Genomic DNA, 20749 nt, shown 5'->3' with positions numbered 1-20749 from the left:
CCACCTATCAATATCATCCCAAAATTTAAAAAAAAAAATTAAAGGGTGTTGCCTTCTAGATTCTACAATTCAACCCGTTCAGCCCATCATGAACCAGATTAGATGAGAGGCTGCTCGAGGTCATGTGACCTCCCCAAAGCCACCCCGAGGTTGCAAAACCTAGAACCTTGCCGGAGGGCCGCGGATGCCGGATTTGGCTTACGGGCAATCAGATTTGGGCTTTTTGCTTTCTAACCTTTAAGACACGACCCGTATCCTTATCGAGCACAAAACTCTAAAACTAGTGCTTAGCACGACTTTGACTTTGTCCTAGATTTCTCTCCGCGGTCGCAAAGAACGAGAGAAGCTGCGCGATGCTCCAGAAACTTTCCGTATATCACTTTTGGCATTTAGCTTCTGCTCGCTCCAAGAATCAATATTAAGATGATGATGATGATAAACGGCAAATTCGTCACCCAATGAGAACCAGACGCGAATCTCCGCCCACCGTGATAAATTGCTTGACCGCGAGCGGCTGGTCGGTCCATTGTCACGGATCGAAGAACGAAAGTACGAACCGCCACCCGATTTTGAGAAGCTGTAATTAAGACTTTTGCATTCATCCGCAGTCAAAAACGAACAAGAAAAGCGGAAAAAAAAGGGAAAATAATTAGAAGAGGAGGAAGAGGGAAAATGGGGTTCTTGCTAAGGTCAGCGGCCACCATCAAAACAGCCGTCGCAGCTTCTGCTATCCCCGCGGCTCTGGCCTTCTCGTCCCATCGTCGCTGTTCCCCCTCATCATCATCATCTTCTTCTTCTTCTTCCACTTCCACCGCCTGTTCTTGCTCTGTCCGCTTCCCCAAGTTTCAGAACCCGACCTTCGTGTCTCTCTCTCTTTCTTCGAGCAACTTGGGCTCTTCTGCGACTGCAAGAGACCTCGATCACGCTCCCCCGGCTCTTCACATGGACGCGCCTGCCTCTGATTTCAAACCCACCTCGCAGGTTCTTGATCTCGATCGTCTGTTTTCTGGAAGTTGTTTCTCTTTTTATACGATTTCTGAATGATTCTTGGTTTTCCGGTGGTTTTCGATATTGCAGAATGGTGCTGTCTTGCCGGAGCTACTTGTGAGCCCTTCAATCCTCCTCCTCATTGATTTCTTTTTCTTTGTGTCAAGTATAGATATTTGGTTTTGGTTGGCGTAGCTGGGAATCTGGGATGGAATTGATCGCTTTTTTTTAATCATTGGCATCTGTATGATGGTTTAGCTCTTGGTCTATGTAATCAGAGAAGTTCACATTGCCAATGATTTGTGAAATAAGAGCTTTTCTGTTGCTGGAAATGGAGATTGATATGAAGTTTACTACTTTTTTTGTTTGAGTGTTGCTAGGATTTAATAGTTTCATCTGATTTAATTTTGAAGCTTACATCTTGTTAATTTTTTCCCCTGCAGACGGAGTTTATGGTTGATATGAAGTGTGAGGGTTGTGTTAATGCTGTGAAGAACAAGTTGCAGACTGTCGAGGGCAAGTGCTCATAGCCCATTAATTGTTTCTTTCCGGGCAGTTCATTATCTTCATCATCTGGCCTTCTCTAATTTCTTAATTTTCTTTATTTTTACTGAATTGTTGCGCTGTTCTTCTTATGGAAATTCATCTAGGGGTGAAGAACATTGAGGTGGACTTGAGCAATCAAGTGGTTCGGATTTTGGGTAATTCACCTGTCAAGACTTTGACGGAAGCGTTGGAGCAGACTGGCCGTAAAGCCCGTTTGATAGGCCAAGGTTTGCCAGAAGGTGGGTCGACTATTCTTCTATGTTTGATGCAGTTCCATTGTGCAGTTCTTGTTTTGGATACTTTAGCAGCATCTGCAAAGTATGTTGCTGTACCTTATGACAGACTAATTAGGAGATCTGACAGGTTATATTTGTTTATTATTGGTTTTGAGTCCATTGTAGATCTCAATTGCAAGTGATGATTTATAGGATCTGCCTGCAAGTAGATTGAACTTCAAATGTGAGGACTGATGCATAAGTAAGAACCATCCATGAAATGCATTGCCATCTGAAAATTTGAGGTAGATGAGTAAATTAACAAGGTAGGGTGGTTTTCATTTCCGCGAATTCACAGAACCAAAAGTGCCATTGGCAAGTGCTCTGTTCTAATTGCTTTTGGCCGGCCTGCCATAGCACTAAGTGTGCAGGCTAGCTATTGATTCGGCTATTGATATACAAAGCCATCACTCCTCTTCTGCACACCTTATCCTGTCTGTAAAACCACTGTGGCTGGTTTGGTGAAATAGAAAGCCATCGCTCCTCTTCCGCATACTCTATCCTGTCACTAAGACCCCTGTGGCTGGTTAGGTGATTATTGTCTACATCCACGGCAAGTCCATTTTTTGTATGGTTCCCTCTCCTCATTCATCTTCTTACGTAAAAGATTATATGGGACCACAATCAACTATTCTAAAAACTTAAGTTGATATAAGAATGTGTGATTTAATATTTATATATTCCAACACTCTCCCTCACGCTTAGTTTCTTTTAGAACAGTTGGTTGTGGTCCCATATAATCTTTCATGATATCAGAACAGGAGGTCTTGAATTCAAACCTTTCCAAGCCCTATTTGCCTCCCCAACGAATATATCGACGTTTAGTACTAGGCAAAAGACCGGACTAAGCGTGAGGAGAAGTGTTGGAATAAATAAATATTAAACCACGCCTTGAGAAGAAGGCGTGGTTTAATATTTATATATTCCAACATTGCCAAACCTAATTGTCTGGAAAACAATTTAGGAGTAAAGTCGCCTCTGACTGTTGAATGGATAATTAGATTGTCAATACCATCACTAACAGAGCTTCTTTTGCTGAAATATTGTTCTCTCTTGCTCATAGCCGGTTGACATATAGAATTTGTCATGCTTTTACAAATGGATGCGCATAATTTTGAATATCCTCCTCTTGCAAATCAAAGATTTATTTGCATTGATGATGGTCATGCATAGAAAAAGGTTGAATCGTTTTTTGATAAGATGTGTCTGATCTGTTCAAGCTCATTATTCCAATGTTTTGGTAAAGAGTTTCTGCATTGCACATATCCATTTGAAAGATGGTTGATTGTTCGACAATGTGACAACATACGCGTAAGGAACCAATGCACGCTTTTTTCAGCCTACATGTGGTGGTAATTTGTTGTTGCTCTTTGTGCAGATTTTCTAATATCTGCCGCTGTAGTGGAATTCAAAGGTCCGGATGTTTTTGGAGTAGTTCGCTTTGCTCAAGTGAGCATGGAATTGGCTAGGATTGAAGCCAATTTTAGTGGGTTGTCTCCTGGGAAACATGGTTGGTCTATCAACGAATATGGTGATTTGACCAGAGGGGCAGCAAGCACTGGGAAGATTTTCAATCCGACTGCTGAAGCAACTGCGGATCAGGTTTGCTCGCCCATACTTCCTCCAAGTTTGCTCGTTACAATAGCCAATTTTCTTGCTATGAGCATTATTATATGGGGGGTGATGATGACAGCCTTTATTGTCCTTTATTTTTGTTTCTGCTTCCGCTTCCTAATTTCTGTCAATAAGCCTACGTATAGCATAAATAAGATTTCTGAAATAAAGAACAAGTGGTGAAGTAAGTGCGCAGTGTATGACTTGCATGCAATGCATTCTTATGCCATTACATAAATAGTTTTATTGAGCCCTATCTGTATACCCGTTGTATTTGCTTCTCCTAACAGATGGTCGAGCAACAAAAATGTTGTATTTTCTGTTGCATCATGAATTGATGCATCTGAACCGGCAAATAACACTTAGTGATTGGAATATGAATGCTATGAGGCTTCGGCAAGAGAGCGGGTCTGAAAATTAGCTGTGATTTTCTTGACGTTTCATTTCTTTGTAAGTAATTTTGAATTAACATGTTACACGTTTGTCCTACTAGAGTTGTGGTGTTTTAAACTTGAACTTTGTCTTGGTGTGCTCTGTGCATCCTGGATTGCATTAGTAGTTTAGGCATTTTTATACCGGCATAAGTAAATATCACATGAAACCTTCTTGTGTTTTTGGGTGTCCTACTGTGAGTATGTCGAGGTGTTTTTCTAGTGATATCACCTTCGGTCTGTCTTGCTGATTCTTTAATGTGATTCGGATTGAGCTGCTGTTCCATTTCTTTAATGTTATTTGCATTGAGCTGCTGTTCCATTTCTTGTGTTCCAGCCCCTCGGTGACCTGGGAACACTAGCTGCCGGTGAGAAGGGTGAGGCTTTCTTCTCAGGCGTCAAAGAGAAGCTACGAGTTGCCGATCTCATCGGACGCTCTGTAGCACTCTATGAAAGAGAGGATAAATCGGACGCAGGTATCGCAGCTGCTGTAATTGCGAGGAGCGCCGGTGTGGGGGAGAACTACAAGAAGCTCTGTACGTGCGACGGGACGACCATATGGGAGTCAAGTAACAATGATTTCGTCACCAGCAAAGTCTAAATTCATATGAGATCTCGCAGTCATAATATATTCTTAGAATGGCATGTATCGACACGGGGGTTTGATTTGTTAGTATCAATACGAAACGAATAGACTAAATTACTTTGCCATTTGTATGTGCCGATAAGAGTAGTTTAGAGATTTGAGTGGTTGCTAAATGCGGTAGAAACTTACTTTGTTGTGGTGGCACGGACAAACATGAGTAAATTCACTCGTCATCAATTTTGTGACGGTACATGAAGATCTCTTCCGTTTCCCCTTTTGGTGCAAAAAACAGTGAAGATTTGAATCATGACTGTTTGAACACATCAGGATCACTGGAAAAATAGTTGGGCGGGACAGAGTATTGACAAAGAACTTTGTACCACTCTCGGACTGGCAAGGCGGGAGTCAATACAGCTCAAAAGGTCTTTCATGGAATAAGAGAGAGCCTCACCCTCTTGCCAAAGAAGCAGGTTCACTTTTCACAGGGAGGAGACCTTCTCGCTTGGCCATTTCATAAAGCCCGATCGCCATTAGAACCTTCGCATCACCGGTTGCGCACCACAGGCTCTCGTAAGGTACGGCACGAACCTTAATGAACTCGCCCTGCTCTCGAAGACCAGTTTCCTTGCCTTGCAGCTGCTTGATGATCTCTGGGTCCACATTCCCTCTGTATAGGAAGATGCTTATTTCCTCATCGCAACTTCCCTACGCATAGGTTAGCACCCAAGAATGAACTTCATGCCTATAAAATATCAAGATAACTAAAGATATGCTTCACATGTAAATCGACTTAGTTCCACGATGGGCAAGGCTTCATCATATCTAAGATGTTCTTATTTCTCCACTCAACATGACCACTAAAATGTCCCCAGGTACAAAAGACATGAGGTGCTCTTTTAGCATATGAAAGAAGTCAACCCAGCAATGACAAAATTGTTATGCTTGTACAGCTCTATTAGCCGAACCCGCTACTCTCCCTTGCCTTACCTGATGAAATCACAAGCTGTTAACACTTAACAGGACCATGGTTTGCGAAAGCTCCTCGAAGAAAATGAGAAGCACAGGTCTAAGACGTCAAAGGCAGATTTTAAGCAAGTCCTAGGGCACAAAAGAAAATTTTCTCCTGAACATCAAGCTAATGCAGTCCGTTTCTCAGGGACACTTATCTTTCTTCCTCTTTTTCTTTACTAGAACAACTTCTACATCTTATTCACATTCCAAATGAATGTTCAATCAGAAAAATTTCAAATGTTGAAAGGTCACCATACCGGAGAAAGAATCACCCTGCAACCAGTGGATGGATCGAGAAAAGCTGTCAGGTCAACCATGTCTTCCAGATTCAGCTGTATGCCTGTCTCCTCTTCAACCTACGTTAACGAGTCACTGTGATCACTAAAGCGCCAATAAACAAAACTAGAGCGTACCAAAAGATAAATAAGTTAAAATTCAAGGAAAAAGAAATGAGGGGGATCAACACCTCACGAACTGCTGTGCCAAGAAAATCGCCTTTGTCATCACGCAACATTCCAGCAGGCAATTCCAAAACAAACCTCCCCAGAGGAACTCTAGCCTGCGAGGTGCACAATATTCAGCTTGAAGAGAAACTGTTATAAGTTCATTTTTGGATTCAATTCCACTCCTTATCATTTGAATTTTTCAGCTTAAGATTTATTTATTAGCGTCTAAATAAGATGCCGAAAGGACAAAAATCAAGGGGCCAATGCAGAATGTATACCTGCTCAGTAAGAACAGCAAAAGTTAACCCACCCGAATCCAACAGTATTAGCACGGCCACAGCTGGTCCCTGAGCGAACACTATTCCTGGCATCTAATAATACTTTATTTCCACGACTACAAAGAAAATTCAAGTGTTTTAAAGCACGAGCACAATGCGATGCAAAAGTACTTCCTTGGATCACCTCCTCCACGGGCCACACGTTTAATTACAAAGAAGGGAGAGATTCCACGAGAATGATATGGGTTCTTAGGACTGATTAACATACCTCTTTCCCAGTTTCCTTGTCAAAAATATCTGCCTTGAATTTGAGAAAGCCAATGCGCCTTCCAAACATATCCACGCCCTGTTATAAGATCATTACTTCCCCGAGTCCGGAGAAAACAGCGGATATACGATAACACAAAATAGAAAGCGCACTTCCCTAAGAGTTCTATGGCCTTTCATCATATCATTATCATCTGTATGGATTGATGTTTCAGTAATTGTAAAACACACCACAAAACATCCAAGATCGTTGCCAAAGGAATTCTTCACAATGAAAGGCACAGCCTAGCAAGAAAAAGTTGCACGTCCAAGCATGAATTCCAAATTGTTCTTTCTTCCCGCCCATAGAAAATCTCCATTTTTCGCAAAACTCTTCAAAGTGAGAAAATATTGCGTACCCAAGGGGGTAACGCTGACGTGGTCCTCATCTCCACTCACCGTGCGACACGTGTCACACGGGCCCATCAATATCAAAAAGAAAAATTTCTCTCCCTCTTTTTTCTCTTTCTGTCTTACCCCAGCCCTCCTCCGCCTGACCCCGACGACTGGCACACTGCTCGGGATGAGCGGCTGAAGGCTCATCCATCACCGTTGTCGGCGTCGTTCGGGTAGATCGGATCGGTTCGGTTAGCGATGCCGGCGAGGGAGGACTGCTCGAGTCCTTGATGAAGTTGAGGGCGACGACAAGGGGAGGGACGCGGGCTCTCAAGTTTGCAGGTGCCATGGCCTCTCGCGCTCGAGCTTTAGCTTTTGGTTCGCCGGCCACCGGAAAGCTGTCTCGGCCATGGCTGCTCGAGCTCGACTCGCGGCCATCGCAGCCATGGCCGCTCGAGCTCGGCTTCGGCCATCTTCGTGAGGCGCGCGAAGGGATAGGGATCAATCGGCGGCGACCCCGTTGCCGGAGACTCCGAATCATGCTTTCCGCCGCAGCCGGTAATGGCGATGGCTCGGGCTCGAGGTCGGAGAAGGGAAAAGGGATCAGGCCGAAGAGAGAGGGGGTAGGAGGTCGGAGAGGTCCGCGGAGGAGAGACGGGGAAGAGAGAGGAGAGTTTCTTTTTCTGAAAAGTGGGCCCCGTACGACACGTGTCGTATGATGGATGGAGTGGGTATTTGCTGGTATGGTTCCCCGACGGTACCTAATATTTTCCCGGATAACACCAAACAGCTCTAGCCGTTGACTCACTACAGTTGACGATAAAACAGGGCAAAGCTCTCCGTCTGCAGTGCGAAGCAAAGAAAGGAACAAGAATTAGATAAAACACACCTGGATAAGAACTCGCTTCAGCGTCGCAGCACCACTAGCCAGAATCCCGGTTTCGCTTTGCAAGTTCTTGAGCCATTGCTTGAACAGAGACGAATCAATAGCACTTCTGCGGAAACCCACCAAGGCACGATGAGACAAACCGGCTGAAAACCCAACACGGGATTCGACACAAGACTGGAGGAGGAAAGACCAGAAGGGAAGGTTTCTGACCTGAACTGGGAATCAGAGACTCCAGGGGCGGCGACGATGTGGACGGGTTCGCTGGGCTGAACAGGCAGAGTGAGGGTGTGGGAGAGTGACGACGATGGGTTTGAGTCGCTTGACATTCTGCAACGCAGAGGTTTTCTCCAGTGGGGCGACGATGGGGAAGTGATCTTTGTGGCGAAGGAGATCAGAGCGCTAGAAGGTTGACGCAGATGAAGATGAGCAATTTCCCCGAACTCTACGCTGCAATGGTTGTCAATGCAGTCAACACGGTTTCGTCCCAATTATATCCAAAACTTTTTTATCTCAAAAAAACCTCCAAACTTTTATTTCTATTTTGTCCCAATTTTCCTGGCCTAATACACAAAAGAACCTCCAATTTTAGCTATTGTCCCAGTTCTGTTGGCCTAATACCCAAAAAAATTCATAATTTTAACATTTGTCTCAATTATATCCAAAACTTTCTTTTTTCTCATAAAAAAAGTTAACTTCTTTTCGTCCCAATTATATCCAAAACTTTTTTATCTCAAAAAAACCTCCAAACTTTTATTTCTATTTTGTCCCAATTTTCTTGGCCTAATACACAAAAGAACCTCCAATTTTAGCTATTGTCCCAGTTTTGTTGGCCTAATACCCAAAAAAATTCATAATTTTAACATTTGTCTCAATTATATCCAAAACTTTCTTTTTTCTCATAAAAAAAGTTAACTTCTTTTTTTCTCATAAAAAAAAATCAACTTTTACTTTTATCCAAATTCTACCGCCGTTAGCCTTCCGTTCATAATTACCGTTAATTAATTCTACGTGGCATTTCCACATTGTTACTCGATAAAGCTAACATAAAAAAATCATGCAACTTCTCTTACATTGCCTACTTTCCCTACATATTGCCGGGAGATATAGAGCCACTCAAGACGTTGTGTTTTGTATTCTCCCTAGCACTCAATAATAGTCAACGGACAAGGGATTCTTAATCCAAATAGACGACACTCTTAATGCTGCAATTAATCCTCGTTCATTCTATGAAATAATAGCTTTCGTACCTAATCCTACAATCCTTAAGCTGCACTTGGGCACCGGAGGTTTCAGGACAACCTTCTCTTATTTCATGCTTGGCCAATAGTAAGCATAGAAGGCGATCATGGTGCGAAAGAGCTCCATTGCTAGCCGCGTGGTCGTACCAACCTAGATCCGAGATCATCGATTGCCCGTAATAAATCAAAACCACTATCTGCCTTATCATACACCAAATCTCGAAGGACGACATTTACTTGGTCGGGGTTGGTGCCTCCCAATCCGATCTTCCCGTTACATATTTCGTTTACGATCGTCGTGTCGAGATCCCCATCACGTTGATGCAAATACAAGAGCACCAAATCATGACAAATAGAGTTCTTCGAAAGGGAGCCATATCCGCCCCTCCGTGATTAGAAAAACGCCCTACTGTTGCGCGTTGAAATCCTTCGACGGGGCTTTGCTTGTTATGGGTTCTAGGCCCAAATTGACTATGGCCCAAAGAGGGTTACTTACGCGAGAATCTTTTATCGAACTTAATCCGTTCGTTTTCCGAAAAGGAGTTCGGGTCGATTTTGGACAGAGAGTGTCAAATGCAGTAAATTTACACAAAAGGGCGCGTTACAAACGGGCTTTCGACAACTTCGACGGCCCAATATGCAATAGTAACAGTATGTGACAAACTTCGACGCGACCCCGGAATTGAATCGACGGGATCGGGAGATGATATAGGACACAATGCTGGAATTTAATCAACAGCCTTCGACAGGGGATTGTAGGACACAATACCGGAATTGAATCGACGGATCTGGACAAGATGGGTGAAGGGTGCAACACCGGAATTTAATCAACGGCACTGAACCTAATGAGTAGACGCCGGAATCTAATCGACGACACCTAACTCTGGATATGATGCTCGCCGGAATTGAATCGACGACGGGGATCTAAAAATTATAGCTAGGCTAGGCTAAAGGCTAAAGACTAAGAGCTAGTTTGAAAATGCAAGTGTTTTGGATTTGTTGTGTGTGTGTATCTTGCTATTGCGATGTATTTATAGGCAAGCTCTTTGGTAACCGGCGAGCGGTTTCTTCCTTTGACCCCACGCTTTGCTCTTTTCCATAAGCCACGTGGATGACGGTTTCCCAATCTTCGCGTCTTTTCTTTTCACCTCGTTGGAATTACCGCCAACCACCTCGATCGTGGCCTCCCTCCGCGCGCTTTTTCTTGCTCTAGAAGGAAGTGGCGCCGCAGTTTACCCCGACACGTGGCACCTTTCTGATTGGTACGTACCTTGTTTCGGTGTTTCTTCCCGTAGCTGATTATCGCCTCCTCACGTGCTCGTCACGAGTCTTTCTTGGATTATTTTAAGTGTCAACATATGCCTCCTTTAAAAGATGTGAATCGAAGATTTACCTCTTTTAAAATATCTTCCTCTGGTTCGGTGATCTCCAGCTGTACAAATGATGATTGCGCTTTCCTCTTGATCTCTTTTCCCAAAACGCAACCTTTTCGACTTCGTACCGTGCACTAGCTTTTTCTTCATCTCGCTTTTAAGGGTCTTGAAAAAGCTCCCAATTGTCGTCTTTCTTCATCGGCGGTTTTCCTTAAACCCTAAACCCATTTTTCCGAACATTCCAAGCTTTCATGGCAACCGAAACCCCCGAGTTCCTTCCTCACCATTTCATCGCCCGCTTCGATGGAATCATCAATAGTGACGATGCTGATCACTGCTTCCTCAAGTTGTTGAACACTCATCGAGAGCACGCCGGTCTCATTCTTGGGCCCGGTCTCCATGATCACCACCACATTCCATCATCTCTTCGATCCTGCTTCCCAATGCGGGCCGATGAGCAGCTTCCCATTCAAGCCTCTTTACTAAAGGACATTTGGTCCATGCCGGCTCAGCGATTTAGGAGTTTTCCGTCATTTGATGACAGGGCTTATACCTGGTTCCAAAGGCTTTAAGAGGATATTCCAACAGTCGGTCTGCGGGAAACGGCGCAAATCGGGACAGCAATTGAGGTCGGCATGTTGTCCCACGATCTGAATAAAGGTCTACTGGGGTCCGTTACGAGCTTACGGTCCTCCTCTATCAATTGCTTTTTCTTCCCGTGGGGTCTCATGTCTGTAACCCTTCTAGATACCTTCGCCATAGCTGGTCTCTCCCCCTATGGGGCCTCGGTCAAGAATCTGGGAAAAACTAAGGATCGCCCCATTTCTGACGATTCTCTTGCTTATGGAAAGTTCATCGATGCCTATAGTAAAACGTCCGGGGATGTTTCCTTCGAAGAACGAACAGCTTTCCTTCTTTTTTGGCTGTCGAAATATCTATTCTTTAGCCCAACACTCAAAGTGTCCAAGGACTATTACGACCTTGCCTTACTTCTAGCAAAAAGGAATCTTGTTGCCCTTGGCCCTCTTGCTCTGGCGTCTCTGTACAGGAGTATTTCTTACGCTGCTCGACTAATGTCGAATTCCGAAGAGGATGGTGTACTGTTAGGTCCGCTCTGGATTCTCCAAGCCTGGGTCGCATTCTACTTCCCTTTCATGTTTGAGAACGTCCCTTCCTTCAACCCTAACATGGTTCCTTTGAAGCTTGGCATACGATCGCTCCAAGCTGTCCCCTCGAAGGTCCCTGGTGATATTCAACCTTTTCGGTTCTTTCTTCGACAACTTCTGTCTCATGAGGCTGATCGAATAGATTTATTTCCTTACCGCTCAAGCGAATTCAACTCTTGTTTCAACTCTCGAACCTTAAAACGGTTCAACCATCGCGACTTTTGGACCTTTGTCCTATTCCCTCGAGACCTTCCAATCCGGCTATGTCTTAAGAGAAGGTTCTATCCTGGCTTTGAACCATATTCTTCTCAATATTGCGTCGAGCGGTTCGGCCTTTGACAAGCGGTGCCTATGCCCATCCCTTATCTCATGGATTTCCCATCGATGGACAAGAAGATCTGTAACATCAAGCTCGATGGACCGTTCACCTGCTATGCCAAAATTACCACCATGATGTATCGGCGGTTTTCGGGGGACATCCCATCAGCACTTCGTTCTAGTCCTGGCGTGACTTCTGAGTTTACGACCTGGTGGACGTCCTTCGCCTTCGAAAGCCCTTTCGAAGATGCCATCTCATCCATCCTTCAAAGTAGCCGAATACGACCCTTTGGTCTTGCCCCGAAGAAAATTGGGAAAAAGGGTGCAACCAAAGCTCTCTCGATTGGTGGTCGCAAACGTCCGACGACCGTTTCTGGTGAGCCTCTTTCTTCTTGATTTTCTCGGTATTGCGGGCCCGGAGTGATTTTTGTTTTACTTTCGCTGTTAGGTGACGATTCTGACGACGGAGCCGATGAGGAGACGCTCACTTCTCTTAAACGGCGAAAGATGGTAGCGAAGAAGAGCAACTCTCCGGCGAAATCTCCAATAGTCCCTCAGCACGTCGAAGCGTCTCCAACCGCTCGTCTTGAAGATCCTTTGGTGGATCTTGATCCAACTGTTGGGGGGTCCAGCAAAATTACCATTGCTGGCGGTTCGTCCGAACTTGCGGCTCCTTCGCTTACAGAGCCTCAAGGGGAACTTTCTTCGCCGACCCTTGCCATCGTCCCGCCCCTGATGGTCGAAGTTCCTTTAATAGCTGAAGGTCCCACAACTCTTGAAGACCCTTCATCTCCGGATGTTATCTGGGATCTTCCCCCTGCTTCTCTTCTTCTGTCACCCATCGAAGACGTTCAAGCTCATCTTGCTGGATCTTCTCGCTCTTCAGATCACCCGAGTATGCTCGAATCAAGCGGCTCGCCTGACTCAGAGATTTTTAGCAAATTGGGAATCATGCTATCTTGCTCCCTGGACCTTGTTCATTCGGGGGTAGCCTCCTTTGTCGACAACCCATCGAATATTCGAAACATCTAATCCGTGATGGAGTGGTCGGTCAAAGAGGAAGTCGGCGTGAAGCTTCCTAAGGCCTAATCCGCCGGCTGAAAACATTCTTGGAGCACTTTCCTACTCCCTTTATGCATTTTCGACGGTGTCGGGATAAGGTGCTTGCTCTATCGAATTTTCCCGATTAGCTCTTTTCTCCTAGCTCCGAGACCCAAGAAGCGAGGCAATTTGTAACTCAAGGAGAACAGTCCCTTCAATCTGCTGTCGACGAACTCGCTGCTTTGGATAAGAAGGAGGCTACCCCGGAGCAACAGAGGCTAGCGATAGAGAGAACTAGAGGAGACTCGAAGTCGGCGATCGACAAGATTTTCCCGTCGATCCTCCATAGAAGATCAACCGAAAACGTTCGCAGCTTCCTTAGAAGAGAAGAAACGAGCCGATTGCGCTCGGGTTGTGCGAGCGAAAATAGACCAACGTCATACTAGGAATGTGTATATAGATAAAAATAAGAAGTTTGAACGTTTACTCTGTGAGTTGCTTAAGGGGATCAAGACGGCTTTGTATCCCGATATTGGTTAATGAAATCTCCCCTTTTTTCCTCCTTATTTTTCGTATTGCATTCCGCTTTTCCATATTGCATTCTGCCACGATCCATGTAGTTGCCCACGTCCGAGTAATCGCCATCACAATCCCGAGTCGGTTACTTTAGAATCCCTTATAAATAATGATTGCCTCCAAATGCCAATCCATACGAACTTTGTTATAGAGTTCACATGAGTACTCGCGCAGCTCCTTGCTTGTCGCGCTTCGACGCTTTCTCTCACAATGAGGCCAAAAGGGAACTTTCCTTATCCTTCATGGATCACCAACCCAGCAATGGTCACATAATTTTGGGTCCGCATCTCACAAGTCTGCCACCTCCTTCTTTCTTGACTAATTGTTTTCCCATCTGCTCTGAAGAAGTCTTACCCTTTGAGCGATCTATCATTTGTACCTCCGCTTGGTTGTCGAGTAACTATAGATTTTCTTCATATCCAACCTTCGACCATCGGTTTTACAACCGGTACAAACGACTGGAAGGAGAAGTGGCTACCATCCGGGCACAAGCCGGGATCGATGTCCTGTTGTCCTTTTGCGGTACATCTATTGATCCATCGGAGTATGGCCTCGTCGGTAGTTTGTGTTGCTTTTGGTCACCATCATCGAACTGTTTCTTTTTGCCTATTGGTCCAGTGACCCCTACCCTTCTTGATATTTGGTTTCTGATTGGTCTTTCTCCATTTATCGATGGTGACTCTCGACCTCCGAACGACCAATTTTTTTCTTGATATGTCCTGCTGCCTTGATTTGCCATATGGCGAATTCATGGATCGTCATGCTAAATCTTCGGGATCCATTCTTCTCGGGGAACATACAGCCTTCCTTTTATGTTGGCTTTGCAAATATGTCTTTTGTCTCCCCACATGTCGAATTTCCTCAGAATTTCTTGATATGGCCTATGAACTGGCATGTGGTGTTGATATTGGCCTAGGCCGGATGTTTCCTGGCTGCATTATATCGGGGATTGTCGGATGCTCAATCTTCGCCGATGGACAATCATCCCGCCCCCTTTTCGGGTCCTTTATGGATTCTGCACTATTGGCTCCGAGTGTACTTTCCTCATATGTTTTTTGATCAAGCGCTCACTTCGACAACCGAATCATCGAAAATTAAAAGGAATGATGTACCCATGGCGTTCAATCAAACACTTCGCTGCGCCCTTGACAACCTTACCGCTTTCGACGACTTCCTTATTGAACAATTGTCTCTCACCAGTTTTGATTTTTCCAGGCTGCCCGTCGATAATGATATCTATAGCTCCTCCAGTGCAGATCCCGATTCTCGTCTTTTCTGGATGAGCGTGTTAGTCCCAGCTGACTTAGCCATGAATTTGTCACGCGGCGGCAAATTCTCATCGGGATTCGAGATTTATAACCCTCATTATTGTGCTCGCCAATTTGGGCTTACTCATGGGATTCCAATGCCGGTGGTGTATTCCATGAATTTCTCCTTTTCTGGTTGCAAGGAAGAGGTAACCGACATGATGGGCCATATCGAAGTTGTACATGCTGTTCTCGGGCGCTTTGTATTTGTCGCCTTCTCTAACCATCCTTGTAGCACCTCATTTTTCGACAAGTGGTGGCTCTCCTATCGCTCCTCTTTGTTCTCAACTAGTGCAATGGACGTTCTTCCGAAAGTCCGTCGAAACTCATTGGGCTTGCTGCATCCTCTAAGAAGACCCGCTTCTTTCCTTATACCGAGCATTATACTTGAGCAGCCGATCGATGAAGATAAACCCTCTGTTGATATAAACAATCTGATAATGAAAATAGGTACTTCTCTGTATTCTCGCTTGATGTAAGTATTGATCTGACTTCCTTTCCGGATGATTCACCGGCTTCTGATACCCGCACAAATGACTTACCCAACAAATCGTGGGTTGTTCATATGAACATGGCGAGTGCCTCGGCTGGCCCATCGAATACTCTTCGCTGCGACTATTCATATCTCCGTGGCAAGTGGTTACGCTTGCATGACTTACTAGGAGGAGGATATGCCTACATATGTAATAAAGCGTTTGTTGAGGATGAGATCAAAGCTCTCATTGCTTTTCTGGCCCATTTGCCCTATCCGATCCAATGTCGTGCCCTTGGATTTGCCATTAATGAACTCTTCCTCACATTTGGCTTGACTTTAAGGTCCTTCAGAACAAGGCGGCGTGAACTAGCGATTATCGACAAGTTGGAAAGAGATTCCCTTCTTGCTGACAATGAGCCGGCTTATCAACGTAATGTTCTTGATACCTTGGAAAGTGACGGTTGTACCACCCCGCAAATACTATCGGCACAATTGAAGGCAATCAAACAGCAAGAGGCAATTTGCGAATCACTGCTCCTTGATATGATGCAAGCCGGTCATCGAAAGGAGGCAATTGTTGACGCCAATTGTAACAGTGAAATGCAACTTCATAGTTTCGTCTTGAGTCTTCAACAGCACGTATTGTAGTCCGCTGTTGCTAGTCCCACATTAATGCCACATGTCCTTATCGTCTTATTCTATCAATGAACTGCCGGTCTTAGTGTCAATTCTCCAAAGTTCATCATGACATGATCTTCTCAAGATTATCCTTTTTCCATGTGGCATTTAATGAAAGACGTCGTTTCCGATTCTCCTTCCGAATTCAAATCGTCATGACGGTTCGACGTGTTTAATAGCCGGCGGGAAACCCGCCACTCGCGTCATTATGGTTACTTATGTGTTTCACCAATCGCGATATACCTTCTCGCCTCGATAACCGTCCACTAACTTTTACTGCCTCGATCGTCGGAAGGTCGAGGGCGGATACTCAACATCGTAGGACGAACCATTCCTTGGCCTTTATCTATAAATAGGATCACTTGCCTAGAGTGCGTCTTCATCCAAACCCCTCCGCCTTTCAATCTTAGAGAAAACTTCTCAAAGCCTTAATGGAGCGTGCGTCTTCTTCTACGGCTTCATCTCCCCCTACATACTTCAGCCGTGAGTTCTCGGCTATCCGGATGGAGATTATCTCCCTTCCGAGTTACACCTATACCATGATGGTGGTGAAGCCACGGGCCCTTGATAAGCTACACACCCCGCTCAACCGCTCTGCGCCCCAAAATCTTCCCTCCGACCACCCGTTCCATTCGGACTACGAAGAGTTTGTCACACTCTTCGACTATGGGCTGGAGAAGTTTCGCCGGAATACGGCGACCATGTCTCAGCACGATCTCACCGAACACGGAGTTTGGTGTAAGATCGAAGAGATTGAGAACAGAGAAGTGGTGCACAAGGAACTCTGTAACGTCCGTAAAACCCTCCATACCTCTCACGCTAGCGTCCTCCAACTTCGGAATATTATTTCCGACCGCCCGACCGCCAGCCAGCGACACCTGCGAAGACCTCTGAAGGAATCCGAGCAGCGGGAACATGAACTGGTTGAAGCCTGTGAGACCCGTTCCTTGGCTTCCATTGGGGCCCCTTTGGAGGGTCCGAAGGCCATGTTGGACTCTACTAATGGTCTTCTGCAGGGGTCGAAAGAGCACCTTCAGCGGCTGGAGAGCGAGAAGGACAAGTTGGAGGCGGCACTGGAAGAGTTGGCTGAAGCTCATCACCGCGCGAGGGAAGAGAACGCCAAGTTAGAGTATCGGCTGCGAGGCTTCGTGGTTCGTTTCAGGGAGCACTTCCGGTAAGGGCCTGCTGGGGCGAACGAGCAAGAGGAAGAGAGAGGGAAAGAGAAAGAAGGAAAGAGAACGAAAGAGAAAGAGAGAAAGAGAGACAAAGGGAGGAAGAATGTAAAAAGGTTTTATTGAATGAATGGAATTGATCTTTCTTACTCTTCACTTTCCGATTCTCCTTGCATTTCCCACATCGATGGATAGAATTTTTTCAAATACTTCCCGTTGATCGAGCGTTGTAGTTCTCTTCCATCGATTTTCATTACTCGATATGCATTCCCCGGGAGGGCGTCTATTATCAAGTAAGGTCCTTCCCATTTTGACGACCACTTACCAAACTTCTCGCTATCGAGGTTCATAGGCAAAATAGTCTTCCACACCAAATCTCCCACGTCGAAACGCTTAGCTTTCACGTGCTTGTTGTAAGCCTTGGCAACCCTTCGCTTCTGAGCCATTAATTTTTCCAAGATTGCGGCTCGGTTCTCTCCCAATTCATCAATGTTGGCGTACATCATTTCATCGTCTTGCTCTTTAGCCATACCATCTTGGAGCTTTACTCTTAATGATTGCACCGTAATCTCCGGGGGTAACACGGCCTCTTGCCCGTATGTTAGCATGTAAGGAGTGACTCAAGTGCTTGATCTTTTGGAAGTTCGATAAGTCCATAACACCGTCGACAACAATGAGTCACATTCCCTTGGGTTGTCCTCCAAATGCTTTTTAATCAATCCGATGATTATTTTATTGGAAGCTTCTGCTTGGCCATTAGCTTGAGCGTAGTAGGGCGTTGAATGAATCATCTTGATACCCCTCGACTTAGTAAAATCCAGTATTTCTTGGCCTGTGAAGACTGTCCCTTGGTCAGTAGTGATGGTCTCTGGAATCCCAAATCGATGAATAATTCGCTCTTCGATGAACTCCCTAACTGTTTTTTGTGTCACGCTTTTGTACGACGTCGCCTCGACATATTTTGTGAAGTAATCCGTGGCCACTAAAATGAAACCGTGCTTCTTCGACGAGGGAGGAAAAATCTTCCCTATTATGTCCATTGCCCAACCCCGAAAAGGTCACGGCTTGATAATTGGGTTCATCGGTCTGGCAGGTACTTGCTGGATTGGTCCATGCCTTTGGCATGATTGACACCCTTTCGCGTAATCGATGTAATGTTGGGTGATTGTTGGCCAAAAATATCCATGTTGCCTTAACAACTACTTTGTTTTCAATCCAGCTCGATGCGCACCACGAATCCCTTCATGGACTTCCGTCATGACTAGCATTGCTTTCTCCCGCCCCAAGCACTTGAGAAGCGATCCGTCGATTGTTTTTCGATACAACTCTTTGTCGATCAACAGATATTTTAGGGCTTTTCTTTTGAAGTCCCTACTTGCGTAACCCGGGTTTTTCAAGTAGTTTACCAAAGGGGTCCTCCAATCTTGTTGGCCGCTGGTTTCTCCCGAATTTTCAGATTGCTCAATCATCATTACCCGAGCATCTATCGATGGTAAGGTCCTTACCCGAGTAATGATGTGGTCTGCTAGTTCCTTCGATATACGATATCCCGATGCCATTTGAGCCAATTCGTTAGCTTCTAAATTTTTACTCCTCTTGACATGGATTAGCTCGTATTCGACGAATTTCGACAACAGTTCTTTCGCCAAGTGATGATGTCTAATAATGTTTTCATTCAAACATTGATACTCACCGCTTAACTGTTTGATTACCAAATGAGAATCGCCCTTCACTTTAATTGACCCGATCCCCATGTTAATTAAAACATTCGATCACACGATCGGGGCTTCATATTCGGCTTGGTTATTTGAACATTCAAAGTCAAGCCCGAATATGAGTTTTGTTTTCCGTCGAAAAGGTGATATAACCATGATTCTCGCGCCCGCTTGAACCGGACGCCACCGACCCATCGAAATATAATATCCAAGATGCAATACCAAGATAATTTTCATCATCCTCGATTTTTAAACCCAACGGGTATTCGGTAATGAAATCGGATATTGCCTGCCCTTTTATTGCTCCGAGCGGCACATAAACCAGATCGATTTCTATTAGAGTGAACGCCCATTTTGCAATCCGGCCCCTAATGATTGGCCTGGACAACATGTACTTAATCACGTCTGTTTTACAAATTACATGTACCGTAGTCGGCAACATATAATGTCGTAATTTTGTACGAGCGTAGTACAATGATAAACATAATTTTTCGATGGACGTGTATCTTGTCTCGGCATCTTTGAGCATCCTACTTAGGTAGTACACGGCCTGCTCTTTCCCTTCGTCGTTTTCTTGAGCCAGCATACTCCCGATCGTTGTATCGGCGGCCGATAAGTACAACTTCAATGGCCGCCCCGCCTTTGGTGGCATCAACACTGGTGGCTTGATGAGATACTCTTTTAACCCGTCGAAAGCCACTTGGTGCTTCTCTTCCCACACAAACTCTCGCTCATTCTTCAATTTGAGCAACGGGGAGAAAACTTCAATTTTTCCCGACAAGTTAGCTATAAAACGCCGCAAGAAATTTAATTTCCCGATTAACATTTGCAGCTGTTTTTTATTATCGGGAGATGGCAATTCCAAAATAGCCCTGGCTTTATTCATATCTACTTCTATACCTCTTTGGTGAACCAAAAAACTAAGGAAATTGCCGGCTTTTATCCCGAAAGCACATTTCAAAGGATTCATCTTTAACTTAAATTTGCGCATTCTCTCAAAAGCTTGCTCTAGGTGGTCCAGATGACTTACCCGGTCTGTCTTGACGATGACGTCGTCGATATAGACCTCCATGAATTCCCCAATCATATCGTGGAAAATGTAATTCATTGCCCTTTGGTACGTAGCACCGGCATTCTTCAATCCGAAAGGCATGACGACCCATTCGAACGTACCAATGGCCCCGGGACATCCGAACGTTGTCTTATGAACATCCTCCACTGCTATAAATATCTGGTTATACCCGGAATGTCCGTCCATGATGGACATCATTTCGTTATTGGATGCCGAATCGATCAACATATCGGCCATGGGCATCTGGTACTCGTCTTTCGGGGTGGCCTCATTAAGGTCACGGAAATCGACACATACTCGGAGTTTGCCATTCTTCTTATTGACAGGTACAATATTCGACAACCATTCGACATATCTTGCTGTTCTTATGAATCCGGCCGAAAGGATACGCTCAATTTCCTCCTTAATTTTAAGGATTACTTCGGGAGCGAACCTTCTGGCAACTTGTTGGTGTGGTCAAAATCCCCTCTTAATTGGCAATCGATGCTCAACTATGCTCCTCGAAAGGCCGGGCATCTCATGGTAATTCCAGGCAAAACAATCCTTATATTTTCTCAATAAGTTTACCATTTGATCCTTGTATCGCCGATCGAGTAGTTGGCTCACATAAGTAGGTTGAGGGGAAACTTTGTCTCCGAGATTGACTTCTTCTAATGGATCTTGAGCTTGAATTACCTTGTCGTCCTCCTTAATTGGGGATTCTTCACAATCTAAAATGCCGTCTGCAAGCTGTTTAGCTCGATCACTTTGCTCGGCCCCGTAGGCCGCATACCTCTTAGCGAAGTTTTGCGCAAATGGCCGACTTTCCATTGAAAAACGGGTCGATAGGTTCCACCGGTTCCTTTCTTGAGATCCATTCGATGCTCCCTTTGTCGAAACGGCAGAATGCAATATCTCTTGAGTCCACTTCGGA

The 20749-nt window shown here is 45.0% G+C and overlaps 2 protein-coding genes across 4 annotated transcripts; one reads left to right on the top strand and one right to left on the bottom strand.

The window, feature by feature from the left end:
* The first annotated feature begins 557 nt into the window (after nucleotides 1–557).
* LOC115746509 (copper chaperone for superoxide dismutase, chloroplastic/cytosolic) lies at nucleotides 558–20749 on the top strand. Of its 3 annotated transcripts, none has more exons than XR_007197810.1 (7): nucleotides 558–981; nucleotides 1078–1104; nucleotides 1431–1503; nucleotides 1638–1772; nucleotides 3187–3410; nucleotides 4191–4513; nucleotides 20739–20749. XR_007197810.1 is itself a non-coding variant. In XM_030682303.2 (7 exons), the coding sequence occupies exons 1-7, from the start codon at nucleotides 673–675 to the stop codon at nucleotides 4452–4454; spliced, it is 993 nt and encodes a 330-aa protein (XP_030538163.1). In that variant the 5' UTR covers nucleotides 562–672; the 3' UTR covers nucleotides 4455–4689. The 3 variants fall into 3 exon arrangements, 2 of the variants coding, with proteins under 2 accessions (XP_030538162.1, XP_030538163.1); XM_030682303.2 differs by lacking the exon at nucleotides 20739–20749 and having other exon boundaries at nucleotides 562–763; nucleotides 803–981; nucleotides 4191–4689; XM_030682302.2 differs by lacking the exon at nucleotides 20739–20749 and having other exon boundaries at nucleotides 4191–4689.
* On the bottom strand, nucleotides 4714–8181 carry LOC115731914 (nudix hydrolase 14, chloroplastic; the record flags this gene model as incomplete). Its single annotated transcript, XM_048275667.1, has 7 exons — nucleotides 4714–5144; nucleotides 5708–5806; nucleotides 5917–6009; nucleotides 6175–6267; nucleotides 6443–6520; nucleotides 7706–7811; nucleotides 7916–8181. Coding segments are annotated over 7 exons (993 nt in total), but the record flags the coding sequence as incomplete, so codon positions are not given.

The sequence above is a fragment of the Rhodamnia argentea genome, chromosome 3 (genome assembly GCF_020921035.1).
Source record: "Rhodamnia argentea isolate NSW1041297 chromosome 3, ASM2092103v1, whole genome shotgun sequence".
Lineage (NCBI taxonomy): Eukaryota > Viridiplantae > Streptophyta > Magnoliopsida > Myrtales > Myrtaceae > Rhodamnia > Rhodamnia argentea.
The sequence above is the reverse complement of the archived record's forward strand: the minus strand, read 5'-3'. Positions and strand labels throughout refer to the sequence as shown.